A 21591-nucleotide genomic window follows, 5' to 3' on the forward strand; every position below is an offset into this window, starting at 1 on the left:
GCAATTTTAATTAACCATTTAATATAATGTTTTATATTTTCTTAATGCTTAAAGTACAATTTAATTTAAAATAAAAATTATTACAGTATATCAGACACCTATCTGGCCTTTAGTGATACCTGGGAGTAAAGAGTGACAAGACTGTCTCAAAGGAATATTAAAATCAGGCTAGTAATACACGCTGAGATTTAAGTATTTTTTAATAATTTGATGTAAATCTTGAGATAAATCTCTAAGATGAAACATAAGCTTTCCCTTTCCACAGTTTTATTTGCAAAGAAGAAAAATCTTGATCACATATCTGTCAATTTTGAAAATTGAATAATTATACTCTAAAAGTCTTTTCCAAGAGTCAAACTATCAACTATGTTATAAACACCACCACCAACAACAACAATAACAAGAAAGAAAATCATTTTTGAGTACTACCAGGTATGATGTATCTCCAAAACAAAACAACACAAAAACCTTTTTGATATATTAACATAAATTTATATAAATGGAGACATCTCTAGAAACACAACCTTCCTAATATACCCTTTTAACTTTTTTATGGTGTACATATAATTCATTGTTTATTTATATTCCATATTTTCTCTGACAAAGGTTTTATTTTCCTCACTTCCCTCACATAACAGATATTGTCTGATTACACTCAAGAATCTAATTACAGCTTCTCTTCCTTCGGTCAGAAAAAATTCTATAGGCATATTACCATTTCATTCTTAGTTCAAGAGTTTCTTGTTTTCTTTCACAGGTGGTGCCCATCTCCTGTTCTGCTCTCTTTGTATCCTTGACTGCAAGTTCTCTGAAGCAGAATTATTGTTTTCCTAAAGTAATTCCAGCTAGAGTACATAACACTAAACAGGCACCACTAAAACTTAGTGAAATGCAACTCTAAAGAAAGGACGGGGGATTTCATCTTGGTCTTTGAGCCCTAAGCAGCTCTCTCCTTCAATCCCTGGCATCATAAGTCCCTCAAAGTCTACTAAAAACAAAACTGGGTATAGTTTCTGAGTACCACTGGAGACCAACACATGAGGGAGACTTGTGCCCCCAGGCCATTATTATTGTAAATAGCAGATGTTGAAAGAATAATTCCATCCACTAAGCACCTGAGCACCATATTATCACAGGAAACTCCCATAAATAAACTCTTCATTACAGTTCTTTCTCTGACTTATTCAGACTTAACCACTATGTGGTCTACATGGCTACTAACTTATGAACATTGAATATAGCAATTGATTTTGCTCAACTTTTACTTCAGTCTGAATCAACTGCCTTGCTCTAATTTCTTTGAATTGTACTAAATATTCTATGACCATGATGCTTTCTTTGAAAGCTCCTACTACATTACATACTGCTGGCTGGAGGGTCTGAGAGTGCAAACCCATCTTCACACACACTTTAGCAAGGATGCCTCATCTGTAACCCTTCTGCACTGTGCCCAACACAAAGTACTTAAATGAGAAAGAAAAGGAAAGTCAATCTTTAGAGATGGGGAATGAACATTTGCAAAGTAAATTTAATACAATATACAAGAGAAAAGAGAACTATTTTTGAATCAATTATTTTTTGTAATGATCTTTCTAGATCAGAATGAGAAAGCTTTTTCAGTAAGAGAAAGTGAAAACAAAAGCAGCAGGAATGAGCAACAGGTAAATGAATAAGTATAGTTGTGTCTCATAAAACCTTGAGATTTGAAAGTTATATAATTCTCACATGTCAAAGAATATGATTATATATATGTATATACCTATTTTTTATGTTTACCAAATGTAAAAACCTTTCTTACATGCAGATCAACTGAATCTGCCTGATGGGGTCAGATACGCTAACTCTTGCTCTATACTCATACTTCCTATGTTTTTAGGGAAAAAAACATTAGTGAACTTTGGTGCTTTTGGAAGGAAAAACAATGCCTTTATACACAGATGCACACAATTCTTCTAGAGTTCTCGGGCATCTCTTGGGAGTGTTGGACCTTTTTTCTAGGAGTGTTAAGAAGTGAACCCCACCTTTCTCAAGCAAAGTAGCACTCAGATCATTGAGCTCTTTCTATTTCTTTCAGTCTTATTCTTTCGATGATTAGTGAGCCATAATTATCAAGTAGTATTACATACTAAACTCTGTATATTATACTACAGAAAACAATAATTTAAAAAGTAAATTTTCCCTATTGAGAACACGGACTAATGACTTTTAGGAAGATTGCCAGGAGCTCACATGCCTCTTGGCCTCTTCCCAGGCCATTTCTGGTTGAAAGTAATTGAGCCTGTGTTCTCTATTACCTCTGTCACTCTCCACATCCCAAATGTTACTCTTACTCCAAGTGATCAATAAATGTGTTAAGCAGAGGGTAAGATATTCCATTTTAAATCCTCATATGAACATACTTCTTTTTTTCTGATAACAGTGGTTCTCTAGGTCCTGGAATTAAGATGAAAGGGGTGAAAGGTATAGAATCCAGTCTGAGTCAGGTACATGCTAGTCTATGATGTCATGTGGAGGACTAAAAAATACATAAGTGAATACAAGAAATTTATCTCTAGAAAAGGTAGTATTTTTCAGCGGGCAGTAAAACATTAAGTGCTGAAAAATTAGGGGACTTTCCCAGGCCACTTATTGAGAAGTGTTAGAATAGAATACAAACCAACCAGTTGGCTCCAGAATTTCTGTTCTCAAGTCTCCCTTTATCTTGAACTTCCACCCATCCCTCTGATAAACACTGCTAATTTACTTTACTTTATACTCTACGCTCAATAAAATCTAATTACAAGGTAGTGATCAATCTTTAAAGCTCTTGCCTTATAAGTGTGAAGCCCTGATTTTGAAAACAAAACAAAAACAACTTAAAAATATTATTGATTCCTAGAGAAATTGAGTGTAAGTGGGATAAGTATATTTCTAAAACAAATAATATTTGAATACACTGGGACAGATTAACTTTGAAAAAATCACACTATCGGACTCCCTTGGTAAAAGGAATTGTTTATTTTAGCAGAATGCCTTGCAAACAGTAGACACTTAATAAATGTTGAGTGATATTAATTTAGGCAATTTGTGAAATTTTCTTTTGGTATCCCAAGGATATTTAAAATAAGGCTTACATTAAACTAGAAAGAATGTTGGAGAGAAAAATGCTAAGAGCAACTGCAGACGGTGAGTGATTAATTCAGTGAATCACCCAAGGAAGCAGGCGTTCTGCCAGTGCTGGCCGTGGGCTCCATGCCACCCTTTGCACTGATAGGGATGCCAACCTTCGTGGGGCCTCTGACAGATCGCTGAAGGGAAGACTGGGTACAGTGAGATAGAGCAGAGCTGAGGGAGTTGGCGCCCATACCATGCAAGTCTTCTTTCCTGCAAGAAACACTATTTTCCAGGGTTTTAAGTCCAGCTCATTTGTCTCCTGTGTGATGATCCAAGACCTCATTGTCAACTGAAGTGTTCCTTTATCTCAGGGGCAATGATAATGGCTTAGATGAGATCTTGAACTAAAGAAACAGCCCTTAGAATGAGCCTCTGGCTTTAGGCCATAAACTTCAAAGGAGCTTTATGTGAAGAAGGGAATTCCTATGCAAGGTAATTTTTAAGATCATCTTTGGGCTAGAAATATAGTGTTATATTTTACATTCATAAAATCCTTGAAATAACAGAGGGGAAGGGGAGGGGAAAAATCCTTGGAATAGCATAGTCCATTTATTCATCCATGCATGTTTTAACTTGTCTATTTTGCCTATAAACATTAATTGGACTCTTGCTATGTCCCAGGCACCCTGGTAGGCACTGGAGATATTATTGTAAAATTGGCCCCTGTTTGTAAAGCCTGTCATACTTCAATTTGGCAATTTGAAGTACTGCTCTAAATAAAGAAGTTAGGAGACTTAAGATTTTATATTCTAAGTTATTTTCTCTCAAATATTTTGAGTGTTCCAATTCCCATTACCTGTGGGAATACTCATGAACAGATTAATAAATCTAGTCTATTTGTAGTCTGAATCAAGGAGAGTGGTCAGGCGGGCTCTTTCTGACTCCCTCATTTGAATTCAGGCTTCGGTTGTTGGGAGATTTGTCTAGATACCCTCACACTTGTCAAGCAGGTAGATATACTGTTGACTCATATTCTCTCCCCTGGGACGTCATATACACAGGAACTGCAGTATTTTCCTGAACTAACCTGATTTTTCTATATCTTTGCATAAGGCAGAATATAAAACAACACACAGATTAGGAGTTTTTTTTTCTGGAGAGGCCTCAAATTTGGATGTAAACAATTTATGGTTCTCATTAGTATTGACATAACAAAATTGGATTTGAAATTCCCTCTACACCCTGTGGCATTTTCAGAAATTTGTTTTGTTTTGTTTTTTGGGGGCCACACCCGATGATGCTCAGGAGTTATTCCTGGCTATGCACTCAGAAATTACTACTGGCTTGGAGGATCATATAGGATACCAGGTAATCAAATCGCAGTCCGTCCTAGGTTAGCACATGCAAGGCAAATGCCTTACCACTAGTGCCACTGCTCCAGCCCCTAAAAATACTTTTGTAAAGTTATCTTCACACATGAATGAGGCAGTTTTACTCTATAAAAAACAAGGATTTAGGGATTAGTGATTAATCTATCCAGGGAGGAAAATAGGTCCTTGAAAATACTTAAGCTTCTCAAATTTAGCAGCTCACAACTGGAACTACAGAAAGTGATGTCTAAGGAGGGAAGACTAACTTGTCTTTGAAGTGAACTTTAATATGACAGCATATTGAAGCTGGAGAGATAGTCCAAAGGACTAGAAATCATGTTCTACAAGCTGGAGTCCCAGGTTTAATTTCTAGCAGTGCAAAAATACAGTGTTGAGGGTGATTAATAAACATTGAGTCAAGAGCAGACCCTGACCATTACTGGCTATGGTGCAAAAGGAGAGGAAAAGGAGGGAAGACAGGGGAAGGATGGGTGAAAAGGAAAGAAACAAAGGAGGGAAAGAGGGAAAAAGAATGGAGGGAGGAAGAGAGAGAGGATGAGTAAATTTTTATTTGAGAGACAGGATATATAGTACAGCATGTACTAGTTCGACTTGCATGCAGTAGATCCGAGTTCAATCCTCAGCATCCCATAAGTCCCTCAACCCTCAGCACTGCCTGTCAGGAGTAATTAATGAGTATATAATCAGAAACAAATCCTGAGCATTGCCAGATGTGACTCAAAAACACAATCAGAAACAAATTTAACTTGACTATTAAGTATCCTGGCCCTAGAAGCACAGGTTTCTGGTCTAGTTCCCAACTTCCATCTCATTTTTCTGTGTTACTATGAACAAATGAGTTCATTTCTCATCTGAGTCTCACACTGTTGTGTTGAGAGTGTTCTGACAAATGAATAAATTCTATCTAACCTCTTCTATCTAATTTAGGAGAAAAGAAAGTACAAAGATTGGCTGCCTGCTGCCTGAACAGTAATCTATTATTTTTTCCTCCCTGCACTTCTGTGGCACATCATTACTGGAACAAATATTTTCAGGTTCTTAAAACATTTGCAAGCTACTTGTAAGGTCAAACGTTTGTTTTATCTCAACTCTGTTTCAGAGCATGAGCTCCAGATGTCAAAAGATCATGCCACAACCTGGATGCTTTACCTGGAAGAAACCATGTTTCTCACTCTCTGTTACTTTTGCCTTAGTGAGGCCTCCTACCTCACTCTATAGGATGCTTTAAGTTCAGAGTCTAAGAAAGCAGTTAGACTTGGTTCTCATCTCTATCATACACTCCCAGAGTCACTTATCAGAATGTAGTATATTCCTCGCTAGGTCATAAATGCCAGAGGCTCAGAAGCTTAGATCCACAGAATCGGTAAGATGAGTCCTCAGTACTTGAAAAGGCTGATGGAAGAGACAGTTTAACCATGAAAAAATAGACCATAGAACATCCCAGACATTCTTTTATGTCTGTAAGACATACTTTAGAAAACAATTTTTAAAAACCATTCTTTATTTCCAGGATGAACAAGTTAATGGAGAGATTTATAAACACATGAATAAATGAATAACCGCGAAGAAAAATCTATGCATGATGTAGTAAGTGCAACCCTAAAAAAAGGATGTGTCTTTTGCTCAAACTCGCTCTTAGTCATTTACCAGAACGTAGTATATTCCTTCACTAGGTCATAAGTGTCACAGTACCAGTGAGGAAGGCACTCTGCCTAGTACTTAAAAGCTCTTTCATCACTGGTACAAAGTTTTAAATATTGATTCCTACGTGGTCATTTTAAAATCTCTCAGCCTTAATTGATAATCTCAAAACAGGCATGTTTAGATGAACGGTTGGAGAGGTAGACATGCTTTAAAGAACAATAAGATAACACCATGTGTCTGGAACAAAATGAGCATTCAATATACACTAGCTGTTATTTAATAGCACCAGCAAGACCAACATCAGTAATGTGAATTAGTAGAATGCAATTTGAGAGCCATCATTACATACGTGGTGTGTTTTGTTTGTTTTTACAGAAAAATGGTGCAGGAGAAGAGAGTGCTCAAAGGCAGACTCTTAGATGACTGAGGATTAAGGCAAGTTACATTTTGGGAGGGCAGGATCTGAGCTCACAATTGGTAGCACTATGGAGCTACTATTGATTCTGTGCTTAAGGATTGTTCACGGAACTATGTTATTCTAGGAATAGAACTGGGCTTTTCAAAGCACCTTAAGCCCTGTATTATTTCTCCAGTCCAAAGCAAGTGATATTTTGAGGTATAACTGTGTCAGGAACATCCTAATATTCTCTTCTCTGAATATCTCCAGTTCTTAACAGAACCTGCAGTCTCAAGTGATATGACTCTACTTCTATTACTGTTCTCTGTTAAACTTGCTGCACCAGTACCGACTACTTGCAAAACTAAGCTCGTGCTTTCACCTCTGTACTATTTCTCCAGCCCCCATATCACTACTTCTAAATCTTTTCATCTTTGAAGGCTGCTTGGCATTCTCCTCGCCAGCACCTCACCAATGCAATTTTGGTTTGCTTCACGATATTGTGATCACCAATATTTGACAGTTTCATTTGTTTCTCTGCTTATTTTATGTCTCCCACCGCCCCCCTTGAGTGAAGGTCACCAGACCAGGGATTACTGTGAATTCCCGTAACTAATCCTATGCTCAGCATGAAATTGGTGCTCAGCATAGGATTGGGTTGGTGAATGAATGACTGCCTGGAAATTGACACAATGGGATGCTGAAATCTGCTATTAATCTTTTGATTTTTCCTCCCTGAAAAAACTGAGACTTTACAAACCAAATAACTAACTTAAGAGTCTTACCCAATCAAAATAGAAGCAGGAGCAGTGATTTGCACAGATGAATTGCTTGTACTCAGAGTATTTGTATTTATTATGAAGAGCTTTACAGTTGGATTCACAGCTCCTGCCTTGGGGAAAGAAAAGACACAAAACTGATATTAATAAGTATATATTATCCCTGTACAATATAAAGGACTGGAGAGATTTTTCAAGGAACGGAGTACAAAGTTTTTTTTATATAAGGTCTAGGCTCAATTTTATGAGCCACTACTTAGCTGGGAGTAGCCCGTGAACACCACTGGGCATGATCCCAAGTAAAAAAATCAATAAGGTTGTATTAAAATCAGATTATGGGGGTTGGAGTGATAGCATAGCAGGTAGGGTGTTTGCCTTGCATGTACGTGACCTGGATTAGTCCCTGGCACATCACATGGTACCCAGATACGCACGAAGAGTGATCCCTGAGTGCAGAGTCCAGAATAACTCCTGAGCATCACCAGATGTGGCCCCCATGTTTCCCCAAAATTTAATTATGGCTATAAGATTATATATTATTTAATTAATTTAATTAATGTGCCAGAGAGATAGCACAATGGCAGGATATTTGCCTTGCATGCGGTCGATCCAAGATGGACTTGGATTCACTTTCCAGCATCCCATATGGTCCCTGAGCCTGAGCCTGCCAGGAGTGATTTCTGGGCACAAAAGCCAGGAGTAACCCCTGAACACCACTGGGTGTGGCCCCAAGCCCCCCCAATTTAATACTGACACAATGAATATAAGAAAAATAACAAAATGCAACCTTTTTATGTTCCAGCAGAAATATTTTAAATATAGATATGTAGCATGAAATCTTGTTGTGCTCCTGCTTAAATAACAAATGTTCCTAATATATATTTAATATAAAGATAATTCATTCCTTTCTTCCATTCTTCCTCTCCACTCTCTTTCCCTCCTCTCCTTCTCTTTTCCTCTTTCTTGTTTTAATTTTAGGGCCACATCCAACAGTTCTCAGGACTTATTCCTGGTTCTGAACTTAAGACTCAATCCTGGCAGGAGAAATATGTGGTAACAGGAAAGAAACCCAGTTTGACTGTTTGCCAGGCAAGAACTACCTTCACTTTCACTTTGGTCCCACAAAGATAAATTTCTTAAATTCAACTTGATTGTGGAATACAGGTGATCTTTAATGAGGACTGGAGAGATAGTTCAAAAAGATAAATGTGCTTGCCTTTCATGCAGCCAATCTGGCAACACATATGGTCCTACATGTCTAACAGGAGTGACTCTTGAGCACAGAGTCCAGTAAGACTTGAGCATCTCTGGGTGTGGTCCACAAGCAAAACAAAACAAGAGTATTTAATAATTGACCAAAAGGTTGGACCAAAGACACATTCCACTAGGAAAATTAGTTTACTTAAGCCAAGCACCAAACACGCTTATTAGTCATCATTTCCATGCTAATATGCTCCATATTGGAGCTTCACAATCACTTTGATGACAAAAACATATAAAATTGGTTTATATATAAATTCACAGACCTTCAATTGACAGATAAGTTAAAAATAACATATTTTTGAGAGAATACGTGGGTCTTTTTGCCAATTCACTCGTAGTTTCACATTTAGTATCTTATCTTTTTTCTTTTAACTTCCTCTGTCTTCCTAACATGGCAAAACTTCATAAATCATACTGAGTGAATCGATAAAAATAATCATCCATTTCCCCAAATTGTTCACAGAAAAAAGACTTTGCTATTATATTTCACTATGTGCGATTCAATGAACATTATTAACATAATACTAGTAAATACTTCTGTTTCTTTCTAAATCCCCATTTCTTAGTTTAAAGCTTAATAAAGGTTTTTTTTTTTTTTGCTTTTCATAAAAATATATCCCGGAGGGGGAAAAACAGTATTGAAAACCGAGATGTGACACTATTATTTCTCATGTAGGACCTGTGAAATTTACATTAGTGCCAAATCTATAACAGAACCACTAAAGCTAGTCATGTATTCTGTTAATTAGTGGTAAGACCGGATATACAACTAAGCTTTCAGATTCATCTAGGGCACATTCCAACTTCAGTAAATGAGATGAGCTTGTGATTCAATTACAGCCTCTCTTTTCTGCCATTCAAACATTTTCATTCCCCCTACCTCTTTCAAAAGCATTTTCCCCATCTTTTTCAGCTTGTCATTCCTCAAAGTTTTTGGAGAAATTACAAAACCTTAAATCACACTCTTTCCTGGGATAATAAAAATACTTTAAAATTGCCAGATGCTGTTGACTTCAGCAAGAGTAATCACAGCAAGCTGTTGAAGAGAGACTGACAATATTTTCATTAGCAGGAAAGAATTAAATGAAACCATTCTCTTTCCATCAAATCACAGAACCACTGTAGGAACAGGAGCACAAACCTTTGGATATGGAACCCGTATAGTCTTTGGGTACTGCAGTGACTCATCAGAGTAGAAGGAGTATTCAATAAGTGGGACTTCTGTGTCGTTAAATTGGGCATATGCTAAAAAAGTGCCGTTTGGAGACCACCACAGAGCAGAGTAGGAACTGAAGACTTCCTCTGAAAAAGACAGAAATTGTTCTGTTACAAGAAGTAGCTGATAAATTGGCTTTGGCATTCAAAATATTATTCTCATTAGCTTTAGTAATTACAGTAGAGTTCAACTAATGAACCACTTCGCATTTGCTGGGCTTCCAAAATCAGAGTAATACAACCAAATAAAAATAAAATCTTTAAAGATAGATCTGGATTGCAAAAATAAGTAACCCGTTGGACCATTTTAGAATATTTTAGCGCACAATATTTAATATAAACTCTACATTTTTTCTTTAGTTTATAATCCTTTAAATTTATGCTGCAAAACACACTACAAGTAAATTTCACACAAGAGGCTGATTCTCCTCTCTAATTCTACAGTCAACATGCCAGCATATTCTCCCCAACTGGGCTCATTTTGTACTAAGCCTGTAGGGTCCTGGTGGGTGGTGTGTGGCTCTAGGCTATCAAACCAATATGGTGCCCAGAGTTTACTATTCTTGGCACAAACAAGGTGTGGGAAGGATGGATTTAGAATGGCAAGGAGTTCCATGAGACCCCTACTGAGAAACATTTCCTTCGCCTAGCTCAGAAACTGAAGATTCCCTTGGATTAACACCTTTCTCTGGTGCATAAACTGATGGGTGAGGAAAGAGGGTCAGAGAGGGAAGCAAATGAAAAGAAAGATTTTGCTTTTTCAAATTGTCAGACTCCTTCTCCTTCTCTCCTAAAGGTAGCTCCTGTCAGTGATTTTTTTTTTTTTGTCTTGTCTTGGTCTTTTTTTTTTCAATGCAGTCTATTCAAAGACTCCTGATCTCTAACATTTAAAATGTCAAAATCTTTCTCCCCAACTGGGAATGGAGGATTCAAGTAGACTGGGTGGAGAATGCTTTACCAAGATATAATCCACCAGTCTCCTGTTCTGCTGTGAGTGTAAAAAACAACTCTCTAACAAAACAACAACAACAACAATGAATACCTCTGGAACATTAGGGTTTGGAAACCCAGTTATCCTTGAGGTATTGAAACACTTAAATCATTAAAAGAGACACTCTTCCAATTACTTGTTTTCATTAATAGTAGTAGTAGTAACAATAATACTAAAATAGAATATCTATTAATGAATAACTAACATGTAATGTGTGCTTTTTTTAGTCATCTACTAGCAATTGACATTTACTAATGATCTCAGTTAATCTTCAGAATATCTCAATGAATAGGTAAACAAAGAGGGATAGGCAAGTTAGAGAGATCACTAATTAGCCCAGTAAATTCCACCCTCCTACTTCAGAGATTAAAAGCATTCCATTCCATAAAACTCTATCTCTAGTCTTCTCCACTTTGCTATCAACAAATTCTTTTTTTAAATAATGTATTTAAGCACCATGACTACAAATATGTTTGTAGTTGGGTTTCAGTTATAAAAAATGAACATCCCCCTTCACCAGTACAACCTATTTTTTTGTTTTTGGTTTCTGGGCCACACCCAGAAGTGCTCAGGGGTTACTCCTGGCTGTCTGCTCAGAAAATAGCTCCTGGCAGGCACGGGGGACCATATGGGACACCGGTATTCGAACCAACCACCTTAGGTCCTGGATCAGCTGCTTGCAAGGCAAACACCATTGTACCGTTGTGCTATCTCTCCAGGCCCACCAGTGCAACCTTTGCACCACCAATGCTCCTCAACTCCCTCCTCCCCCACCCCTTGTCTGTATTTGAAACAGGTATGCTACTTCTCTCACTCACTACCATTGTCATGATACTTGTTAATGTACTTAATTTTGCTAACTGCATTCACCATTCTTTGTGGTAAGTTGTATATTGTGGTCCAATCTTCCTGCCCTCATCTCTATTGTCTCTGGGTGTTACTACAAAAATGTTTTGTATTTTTCTTAAAACCCATAGATGAGTGATATTATTCTGTGTCTATCTCTTTCCCTCTGACTTATTTCACTCACCATGATAGTTAAACCCATGACTCTCCAAGTATAGAAAAAATTTATAACTTCATTTTTCTGATGGCTGCACAGTATTCTATTATGTACCTGTACCACAGTTTCTTTAGTCACTCATCTGTTGTTGGTCATCTGGGTTGTTTCCAGATTCTGGCTATTGTAAATAGCACTGCAATGAATAAAGGTGTGTGGAAAGCACTTTTGTATTGTGTTTTGGTTTCTTAGGGTATATCCCTAGAAGTGGTATAGCTGGATCATATGAACACTACCTCAAAGAAGAAATACAAACGGCCAAAAACACATGAAAACAATGCTTCACATCACTAATCATCAGGGAGATGCAAATCAAAATAACTATGAGGTAACATCTCAAGCCTCAGGCACTGACACACATCACAAAGAACAAGAAAAATCAGTGCTGGTGGAAATGTGGAGAGAAAGGAACTCTCATTCACTGCTGGTGGGAATGCCATCTAGTCCAGCCTTTATGAAAAAAAAAAATATGGAGATTTCTCAAAAAGCTGGACATTGAGTTCCCATATGATCAAAAAAAACCTCTTATCTTCAGGACTGATTATGTAAACCATCTTCATACTCAAATAAACTTTCATAGAGTTAGCTTTCTAAGAAGATAAAGTATTGCCATTTTTTAAAAAAGATACTAATTAACTAAACAAAAACAATCCTGGGGCCGGAGAGATAGCATGGAGGTAGGGTGTTTGCCTTGCATGTGGAAGGATGGTGGTTTGAATTCCGATCCCATATGGTTCTGAGCCTGCCAGGAACAATTTCTGAGTATAGAGCTAGGAGTAACCCTTGAGTGCTGCTGGTGTGACCCCCCAATAAAAAAAAGAAATGAAAAAGTAACAATTCATTAGAATATAAAGGTAAAGTAAAAACAGAAAGAAAACTACTTGGGAATATGAAAAGGTCTGGGCATAAATTCCAGGTTATAGGTTTCTTCGGGGTACAAGGCTTGCAACTTTGTTCTTTTGCATATGAAAATATAGATTTTCTAAACATAGGTTTGATCATGACATGTATTCATTGCTGCAGCAGAGCAAATAGCTCCAATGACAGAGTGAATATATAGAAACAAGTGCACTCTTTTCTTTCTAAGGATCATTTTTAAATTCTACAAAGTTAGCATCAGAAATTTCCCTGCAAAAACTAAAGTCCTATTTCATGAGAGCCTAACATTAGTACTGTGAAATCATTAATTTACTCATGAATGGTTTACTCAAGAATTCTCTTTCTCTCTCTCTCTCACTCACTTACTCACTCACTCACACACACACACACACACACACACACACACACACACACACACACACGAGCATGCATGCAAGAGAAACTCCTGCTATAATTTACCTTCGGAAAAAACTTAGATAATTCTTCTCGTTGTTTTAGTTTCTGTTTGGGGCTATACCCAGCAATGCTCAGGGCTCAAGATCTATACATTATCTAGGGTGCAGTGTTGAGGATATGTGTGTGTGTGTGTGTGTGTGTGTGGCAAAAAAAGAGAGACATTCCCTCTCAGATTTTGGGGAACATGTGGTAATGGGATCTGGAACTGAACATGAGCCTCTATTCTCCCTAGGAAGATCTGTTTCTATCTCAGACTGACTGTTCCAGGGAGGAGCAGGGAGTAACATGCCCTGGGAACAGACTTGAAGTTTTTTATTCTCTATGTGACTAGTGCTAATAAATTCCATAATAATATTTAGTCATTTATTTGTTTGGATCATAGGAATTCAACTATTTCAAAACAGTGATTTTTTGATTTTTTGGAAACTTAAGTGAACAATTTTATCCATTTAATTAAATTCAATTCATACTGTGTAAATAATCAAAATTAAGTCATGAAGGAAAACTTTGTTATCTGTGAAGTATAAGATGACTTGAGTAAGCATGAGACCTGGTAAATGATCAGAAAGAACATCAAAGTGTCGAAATTTTACATGAAATGTTTTCCGAATGTTTTCTAAGTTTGGAGATTGCTAGTCAGTGGTAGCTTCTGGGATAGGCAAACCTGGTTAGAGAAACATATGATGCTAATCTGCAGGGTTTCATGCTCCAATAAAGCAGAAAAGCTACCTACACAGAAAGGCTCTTTGTACCAGCAGACTCAAAAACAAAGCAACATTGAGACACAATGAGGACAGCAGGAGTTACTGCTTACAAATGCTTGTTTTGTGCTCTACCTGGTCTTATGGGTGCTGAGATTCCAAGGCATTTTAGAAAAGGCACCTTACCGTGACTGCCACTATTTTCTGATAGGCTTAGAGAATTTTTTGAGGGGAAAAAATAATGTATAGTTTATACCTTCATAAACCCAGTCAGTTATTCCATTATATATGGAATTTTCCTTTCCATTCCAGGTGATTCTGTGACTTTCTGAATATGGTTCAATTTTAACATAAATATCATTCTTCCAAACATATGCCTAGAAAGATTAAAAATATTGATAAATAATAGCATTTTATATTGTTATCCTAGAATTCTGAATAATTATCATTATTTTATCCTTTAAAAGTTGCTACACAAGTGTAATAATTTCCTTATTCAAGTTGAGAAAGATAAAGATTCATTTGTGTTCAACACCTTTTATTTTAAACTATTAACACAAGAACTACAAAGTCTCCTAAGTGGGGTGGGAGGAAGGGGACTAGAGCAAGTACAGTGAGCATGTGACTGCTCTGGGTTCAGTCGCAAGTACTGTAGATAATCTCTTAAGTATAACTAGTAATGAATCTGAGCACATAGCCAGAAGTAAACACAGCTGAGTGCAGCCTCAACCACAAAATAAAACAAAGTGACCCCAAAATTATTTGAAAAAACATGTCATATACATTAAAACTAACTTTATAATTATCTCTTTTTGATGATGAAGTAAGGAGATGATATAGGATAAGCTGTATAGAATGAGACCTATGTTTGCATTTCTTTCCTCTTTAGGGGAGTGGAGTAAACTGAGTTTCTTGCATTCCTAGAGAGAAAATTTAACGGTAGATAAATATTTTGTATTCCTCTTAGATTATTTTGGACTTCTATCATTCTACTCGCATAACAAAAAATGGTATGTTCATAGTAACATAGAAAAAGTCTAAGAGTTAGCATAAAGCAAGTATGTCTTTTAGAAATAATTGTGTATAGGGTCTAAGAGGGGCATGGAGCACTTTGTATACAGAAAACCATGTTGGCTGAGTCCCCAAGCAAAACTAGAGTAAACCTTAGGGAGCCAAGTCTAGTCCTTAAGCATCATTGGGGTGGTGCCAAAATAATAAATGATAAGACAAATAAACAAACAAAGATGTTCCAACCAGTCAGCTCTGTCAGAATCATGTTCGGTTTTTGAACAAGATGTAAACCAGGTCATGAAAGATTGTGGGTACATGGCACCGTGCAGAAGAAAGCTGACTATCTTGGGAGAAGGCAGGCTAAGCCCGATCTATTGAAGCTAAGCATGCTGCCTCCATCACCCACAATCACCAATTCCCTGATGGCCCTGCCACATCACTGACCCTCTAAGAAATCCTTTGGGGACACCAATCTGACTAAACTTTAGATACACTGGCTTTTTTTGGCTGATATCAGCAGGGCTTTTTGGAATAAGTGTGAGTACCCTGCCCCCATATCTTTCTTCTTCCAGGAGGCCTGGCAGCTGAGTACATACTCTTAAAAGTTGTAGTAGGAGTAATAGTGCTTTGGATCTCTGGACAACTTCATTTGCTGTCATCCCTATAGGAACAATTTAACAGACTGGACAGCTAACAACCAGAGCTTACTAAACTAAACCGTCTGCTATTGTTTTATTCACTTCATTGAAAATAAAATAATTTACAAAAATGTGCTTGCTACTGTACATTTTTTCTTTTTTTTTTTAACTTTTTCTCTTACCTTTTATTTTTCCTTTCTAATTTATTTCAATAACTTTGATTTTACTTGTCTGGAAACAAATGTATTCTGATCAACTATGTCAACTATGTTGCATTTTCTTTAAATAAATTTAAAAAAATACACCCCCCAAAACCTAAGTTCAAAAGAGATGTGAATACAAGAATTTACTGAGCGTTTTCCCAGCAAATAAATTCTAACCTAAACAGAAGGTTACAAGTTTTTAGGACTTTAATGCAGGGTAGTGAAATCACATTTGAAGTGATGATGTATATACTTAATGGTGCAGTGTTGGCTTGCTAAGGCTCTATTTTATAGCAGGGCTAATAACTTCCACATAATAAATATCTGAGTCATTGTATTCTCAGTGTATTGTATTCTCATTGTATACTTAGTGAAAGAGTCTCACTAACCAATTTGTGACCCTCTGGTGACCATGTGATCCACTGTGTGTTGTTTGGAATTTTCTGTTCTGTAATCAGCTGTCTGGAAAAATAAAAGATGAAAAGAAACATTACCAAATAAAATTACCAAGCCACCATGACCTTAAAAATATTATTAGACTATAAATTATGATCCATTTTATAAGAAAGTCACTGACCTTTTATTAACATCATAAATGTCATATGAAGCTGTGTAGGAATGCCTCCATTGCTAAAGAAAACAACAATAGATATTTCAGGGTTCTGTGATTGCTGTCATTTGCTATAGGAACTAAATATAAGGGAAAAAGTAATTTATACTGTATAATTCTCCAGTTTTATCATATTATATTATGTCTATATTTTTGGGATTTAGGAGTGAGAACATATCTTAGAGCACAGCAATATCTCTAGGCTGGGGATGTAGTTCAGTAGCAAAGCCCTTGCCTTAAGTGTATAAGGCTAGAAGTTCAATCACCAGAACTCCAAACCTCTCCAGATTCCATCTGTAATTTGGTTCTGACAACACTAATGACCAGAAGTCTCCTAAAGACCACAGTGGATTGATGATACCTCTTGTACAAACATATTCTTAGCATTGACCAGACTTTGTTTTAGCAGATGAGTGTGATAGCAAAATGCACATCAGGTGTGGCTCCCAACCCAAAATAATAATAATAGTGAAATAAATAAAATAAGAGTGCATCAAATGCATAAATGATCAATATCAGAAATGAGGGAAGGATTGGAAGATAGCTCAAATGACTGAAACACAGACCTTGCTTGAGTGAGGCCCGATTAAAACTCCCCACAAGCAAAGAAAAAATGATCTCTGAGCACAGACTTGGGAGCAATATTAAGCACTATGGGATATGGCCCCAACATTAATTCAAATTAATAGAAATAATAGTAATAATGGATTTTATTTTTGAAACATGTCTAAAGATTTTCAAAAAAATGAGTGGAAAATGCAGTTTCTATATAGTCATGCATCGGCACAACCACTTCCCTATCATTCCCTTTTTAATTCCACTCCCACCATTCTCCTGTTATTAATAAATTACAGTGTTTGTGGTACATAGGTTACAGCTGATGAGCCAATATTGATGCATTATTAACTAAAGTTCATTGTTTACATTTGGTTTACCCTGTATTATATGTTCTCTGGGTTTTGTCAAATGTTTAACAATATGTCTCTTTCATTTCTAATCATGCAGTCTGCACTCTATTGAGCTATCTCTCTGGCCCCTAGTCTATTCATTTAAATTCTATTCATTTAAAGTAAACAAATTAGGGCCATACCAGGTGGCTTGGAAAAAGTCCATGAGGTCTCATCAAGTGAGTGATTTACAGAAACAATGGGAAATGCAATTACACTTTTATAGATTAAAATAAATAACTTTGAAGAAAAGAAATTATATTGGGGCTTAAGAGGGTGTATAGGGTTCTTGGCTTGCACACAGCAGACCCAAGTCAATCCCTGGATCTCATATAACCCCCCTAACACTGTCAAGAGTAATTCTTGAGTGCAGAGCCAAGAGTAACCCCTTAGCATGGTAAAATTAGCCCCAAAACTAAAAAATAAAAATAAACCATCTTAATAGAATTATAAAAATTAAAGAAAAATATAATACAAGGAAGAATGCAGAATGGTTTCTTTGTATGAAATAAAGCAGGATGAGGAATTAAACCCAAGAAGAAGTAGAAAAAATAAAACAGAAGATTTAAAAAATATAATCTCTGACATTAAGAATAATTTATGTATTAAATTTATTTTAAAAGAAATTTCTTTATAATATGTCCTTATTATTGTAGTCCTAGGAGTAAGATATGGTGTTTTATTCATTTCTAAATGTCTGAATCTGTTCTAATGCAAGCCCCATGATACATGTTTAAGAAATAAACCAAGCTAAAATAAAAATCAAATCTTACTTAAAAAAATTAAATAGGTAAAGTGGATAACTCAAGACTTTTCAACTATCTAATGGGAGAACTGAGGCACAAGCCGAGGTACCCAACATTGAAGAGTGTTTCCCAGATATCATTTATCTCACTTTTATCCCCTATGTCAACAAGTACTTGTTTATTCATCACTTTTTGGAAGAAAAACATTCCTTTTTAATTCCTTGATTATTTGACACACCCCTGCTTGTTTCTGGGAAACACCTGTGAATAATATTTGCTAGCATCAAAACTGACATCTAAAATTATTTAAAAGTTTTAAAAGGCTCAAGATCATTTGATGATGACAAGTTCCTTATGTGGCCTAAGAAAAAACTCAGTGTTCACTTAGCTTCTTAGACACATCAGTTTATTTAGGCTATAAATATTAACAACTATGTTCAGTCAGGTATTAGTGAATAATATGGGGCCACTTCCCTTGAGGAGTTCACACTTGAGTGACTAAGATGGAGACATAAGTTACAATACAGAACATCTACACCAAGGGCTGTAATGAAAGTGGGTGGACAGAGGCAGGAATCAGAAATTATACTTTGGGGAGGCAGAGATGCATTTGAATAAAGGTTAGTGACAGAAATCTTCCACATAGGCAAGGGTCAAGAATTATCAGAGAAGTGTTAATGAGAATAAGTGGTAGAAAGGGGCAAGGAGTAATGCTAGATAAAGTGACTGAAGAAAGTATGAAATTGAATTACTTAAAAAAAAAAGAAAACTATATGAGATGTTAAAAGAAGGTTTTGGAAGGAACCAAAAACAATTTTTTCCCTCATAGACGGAGATGAGATTCTTGAGAAAAATAAAGAACAGTGCACTTAAAAGACTCAACTTTGGGCACCAATGAGACAGCACAAGTGGTGGTAAGTCACTTGTATGCATCTAACCTTGGTTTAATCCTCAGCAGCACATATGGTTTGCTGAGTACTACCAGAGTGATCCCTGAACACAGAGCCAGAAGTAAGCTCTGTGCAGAGTGTAGTGTGGCCCCAAATTCAAAACAAAACAAACAAAAGGAAACACAAAAATCTTTTAAAGTGAGATTATTGAATCACTTGAGTGTCTGTGAGCTCTTCAATCTACCCTAGTCTGTTCCCCTGTTCTTTTTTCCCCCTGTTAACTATCCTGAATTAATTTGGGGTAGGCTAAATGTACCTGCATTTTTAATATGTCCATATGAAACAGGCAAGCATGAGAAGAACATGACAAGCATAGAAAGTGCAGAGATGAGTTCAGAGAGGCAGTAGATCTTTCTGATAGTGTCAAGAATAGATTTGTGAATGAAATAAATCTATATTCCAGGGGTCTCAAACTCAATTTACCTGGGGGCCTAAGGAGGCAAAGTCAGGATGATCCTTGAGTGCAAAGTCAGTAGTAAGCCTTGAACATTGGGGGGGGGGTGTGACCCAAACAACTAAAACAAAACAAAACAAAAAAAGATTCTTCTAGGGCAGGGTCACAAATTTTTGTATGGAGGGCCACAAACGGCCCGCAAGCTGCGAGTTTGAGACCCCTGCTATATTCCATTTGTGAATGAAATTATAGGAATCTATTAATGAGGGTTTCAGCATAGGCATAATCAGATTAAAGCTTTATTACTATACCAGGGAAAAAGCCCAGGGACTCACATATGTGAGGCAAATGCTCTACCATTGAGCCACATCCCCAGTCCTGAGACTAAGATAGCTTTTTTTGTTTTGCAGTGATAGGGGTCAAACTCTTTCATATGTAAAGAGTCCTACTGCTGAGCTATATTGATCAAAAATGTAGGTTTAAAGAAGTTCTTTGGGAACTGACTAAAATGTATGGATGGAGAAAGAAAGGAGACAGAATGAAAATGGCAAAAGCAACTAAAAATACCTAAGTACTCTTCAAAAATATAGCAAATGAGGTCTGCCAATAAAATACTCCCCTTAGTATACAACAAATGGCACTTACTGAACTTGGCTAAATGGCAAATTTAACTGGTATTGACTTTTCTGTTTCTACCCAACCTTACAATTTTAATATGTTTGTCTTCAACATGGACAACTGTTACACAGTGATTATCAGCCCTGTTTAATCATTAGAAAAATGAGTATAAAATATGTACATATGCCAAATGCATGCCCAGTTATAAAACTAAAAATCAAATCTAGGCATTGGAAATGTTTGTAAAACCTTCAATTGTTTTTATTCTGTACATATTGAATTAAAAAATTATAATTCATTAATTTGATGACATCTTCTAAAATTGGTCCAGGTCTCTGATTTGCTCATAGATCATATAACTAATATAATATTGATTTCTGGAAAATGCCTAGTATGGTTATTCCAGGGTAAAAGTTATGGCTGTGAGTTAGCATCTTGAAATGAGGAAGGTGTAGGAACAATTGGATGCCCCCTGTGATGCTGTTCTTGAACCAACTGGGAGATATAACCCCTGTAAAGATATTTATTATAGGGGTTCATGTAAAGCGATTGTTCCAGGGCTTCTCCTTGAGGCTGAAAGCTTTGGAGACCTCATCACACCAGAGATGGGGATGGACAGCACAAAGGGGGGCAATATCTCCCCATTATTATTTCTAATTGGGCTGCCCTCTTCCTCAGAGTACTGGTTATGATATATATATATTAATATATATATTAATGCTGCCTAAACCCCATTGTTCATGCTGAGCTATTTCCCAGTACCTCACCTACTCTCCTTCTTTCTGGACTATGTCCTGTTACCCTTAAGGTATCCCAGTTTCTCTTGGTCCTATATAAACACCGTTGACTGTTGTAAGGGATTAAATGTCTCTGTTCATCAGCCTGGGACTTGTTTTTTGTCGGACACATGAGCTGTGTGAGGGGGTGTACATCACTGGTCCTAGAAAGTACTGAGAGAAAGAAGTTGACAATTGCCTTGCCTGCTGACAGGATCAGCACAGGCACTGGTTTGCTTCTGAAGGGTAGGATCACTTGATTGTGGATAAGACCATTTAGTACTTATTATTTATCTTGAAAAACAACATAGCTGGAGATTTCTAACAACTCTGTATTATTTTCAATGCAGAATTAGTACCCCAAGTTTTTTACTTTTCTACATGTCTAAACATTTCATATACTCAAAAACTTTAATCAAATCCACCAATAACCAAAAGCTTCAGTTAACAGTGTTGTCAATTTGCAGCTACCTATAAGCTTTTCTGAGTGTGTGAAAATCTTGTGTCCAACTGAGAGACTGAACAAAACTGAAAGAAGCTCTTCAATGCATTGATGGCCATAATTGAGACTGTCTTTAAAGTGGTTTGTAATACGGTAGGGTCTGTAGACTGAAAGGTAGTAAGGGCAACCCTGCAGATTTTCTTCAGGATGGAGTGGGGTAAGGTTAGGGTGCCTTTTTGACATGTGCCTCACTTAGGTTCAATGGCAACATCACATGACCCCTCTAAGCATTGAGTGTTGCTAGGTGCACTTCTGAAGACTCCTAATAATTTCTAGGTGTGTTCTTGGAGGAAACTCACATCACTTGGGTAGCCTGGATGGTAGAGC

At 36.7% G+C, this 21591-nt stretch overlaps 1 protein-coding gene across 1 annotated transcript in view; it reads right to left on the reverse strand.

Annotated features, from left to right (window-relative positions):
• DPP4 (dipeptidyl peptidase 4) overlaps positions 1-21591 on the reverse strand; it is a 94446-nt gene that overhangs the window by 39548 nt on the left and 33307 nt on the right. Inside the window, exons 6-10 of the mRNA XM_049773366.1 lie at positions 16299-16351; positions 16111-16183; positions 14126-14246; positions 9709-9869; positions 7311-7417 (exon numbers count right to left, since the gene is read on the reverse strand). Coding sequence (XP_049629323.1) covers positions 7311-7417; positions 9709-9869; positions 14126-14246; positions 16111-16183; positions 16299-16351 — 515 coding nt within the window. The remainder of the gene's footprint in view (positions 1-7310; positions 7418-9708; positions 9870-14125; positions 14247-16110; positions 16184-16298; positions 16352-21591) is intronic.

This window comes from Suncus etruscus, chromosome 5, assembly GCF_024139225.1.
Source record: "Suncus etruscus isolate mSunEtr1 chromosome 5, mSunEtr1.pri.cur, whole genome shotgun sequence".
In the NCBI taxonomy this organism is placed as follows: domain Eukaryota; kingdom Metazoa; phylum Chordata; class Mammalia; order Eulipotyphla; family Soricidae; genus Suncus; species Suncus etruscus.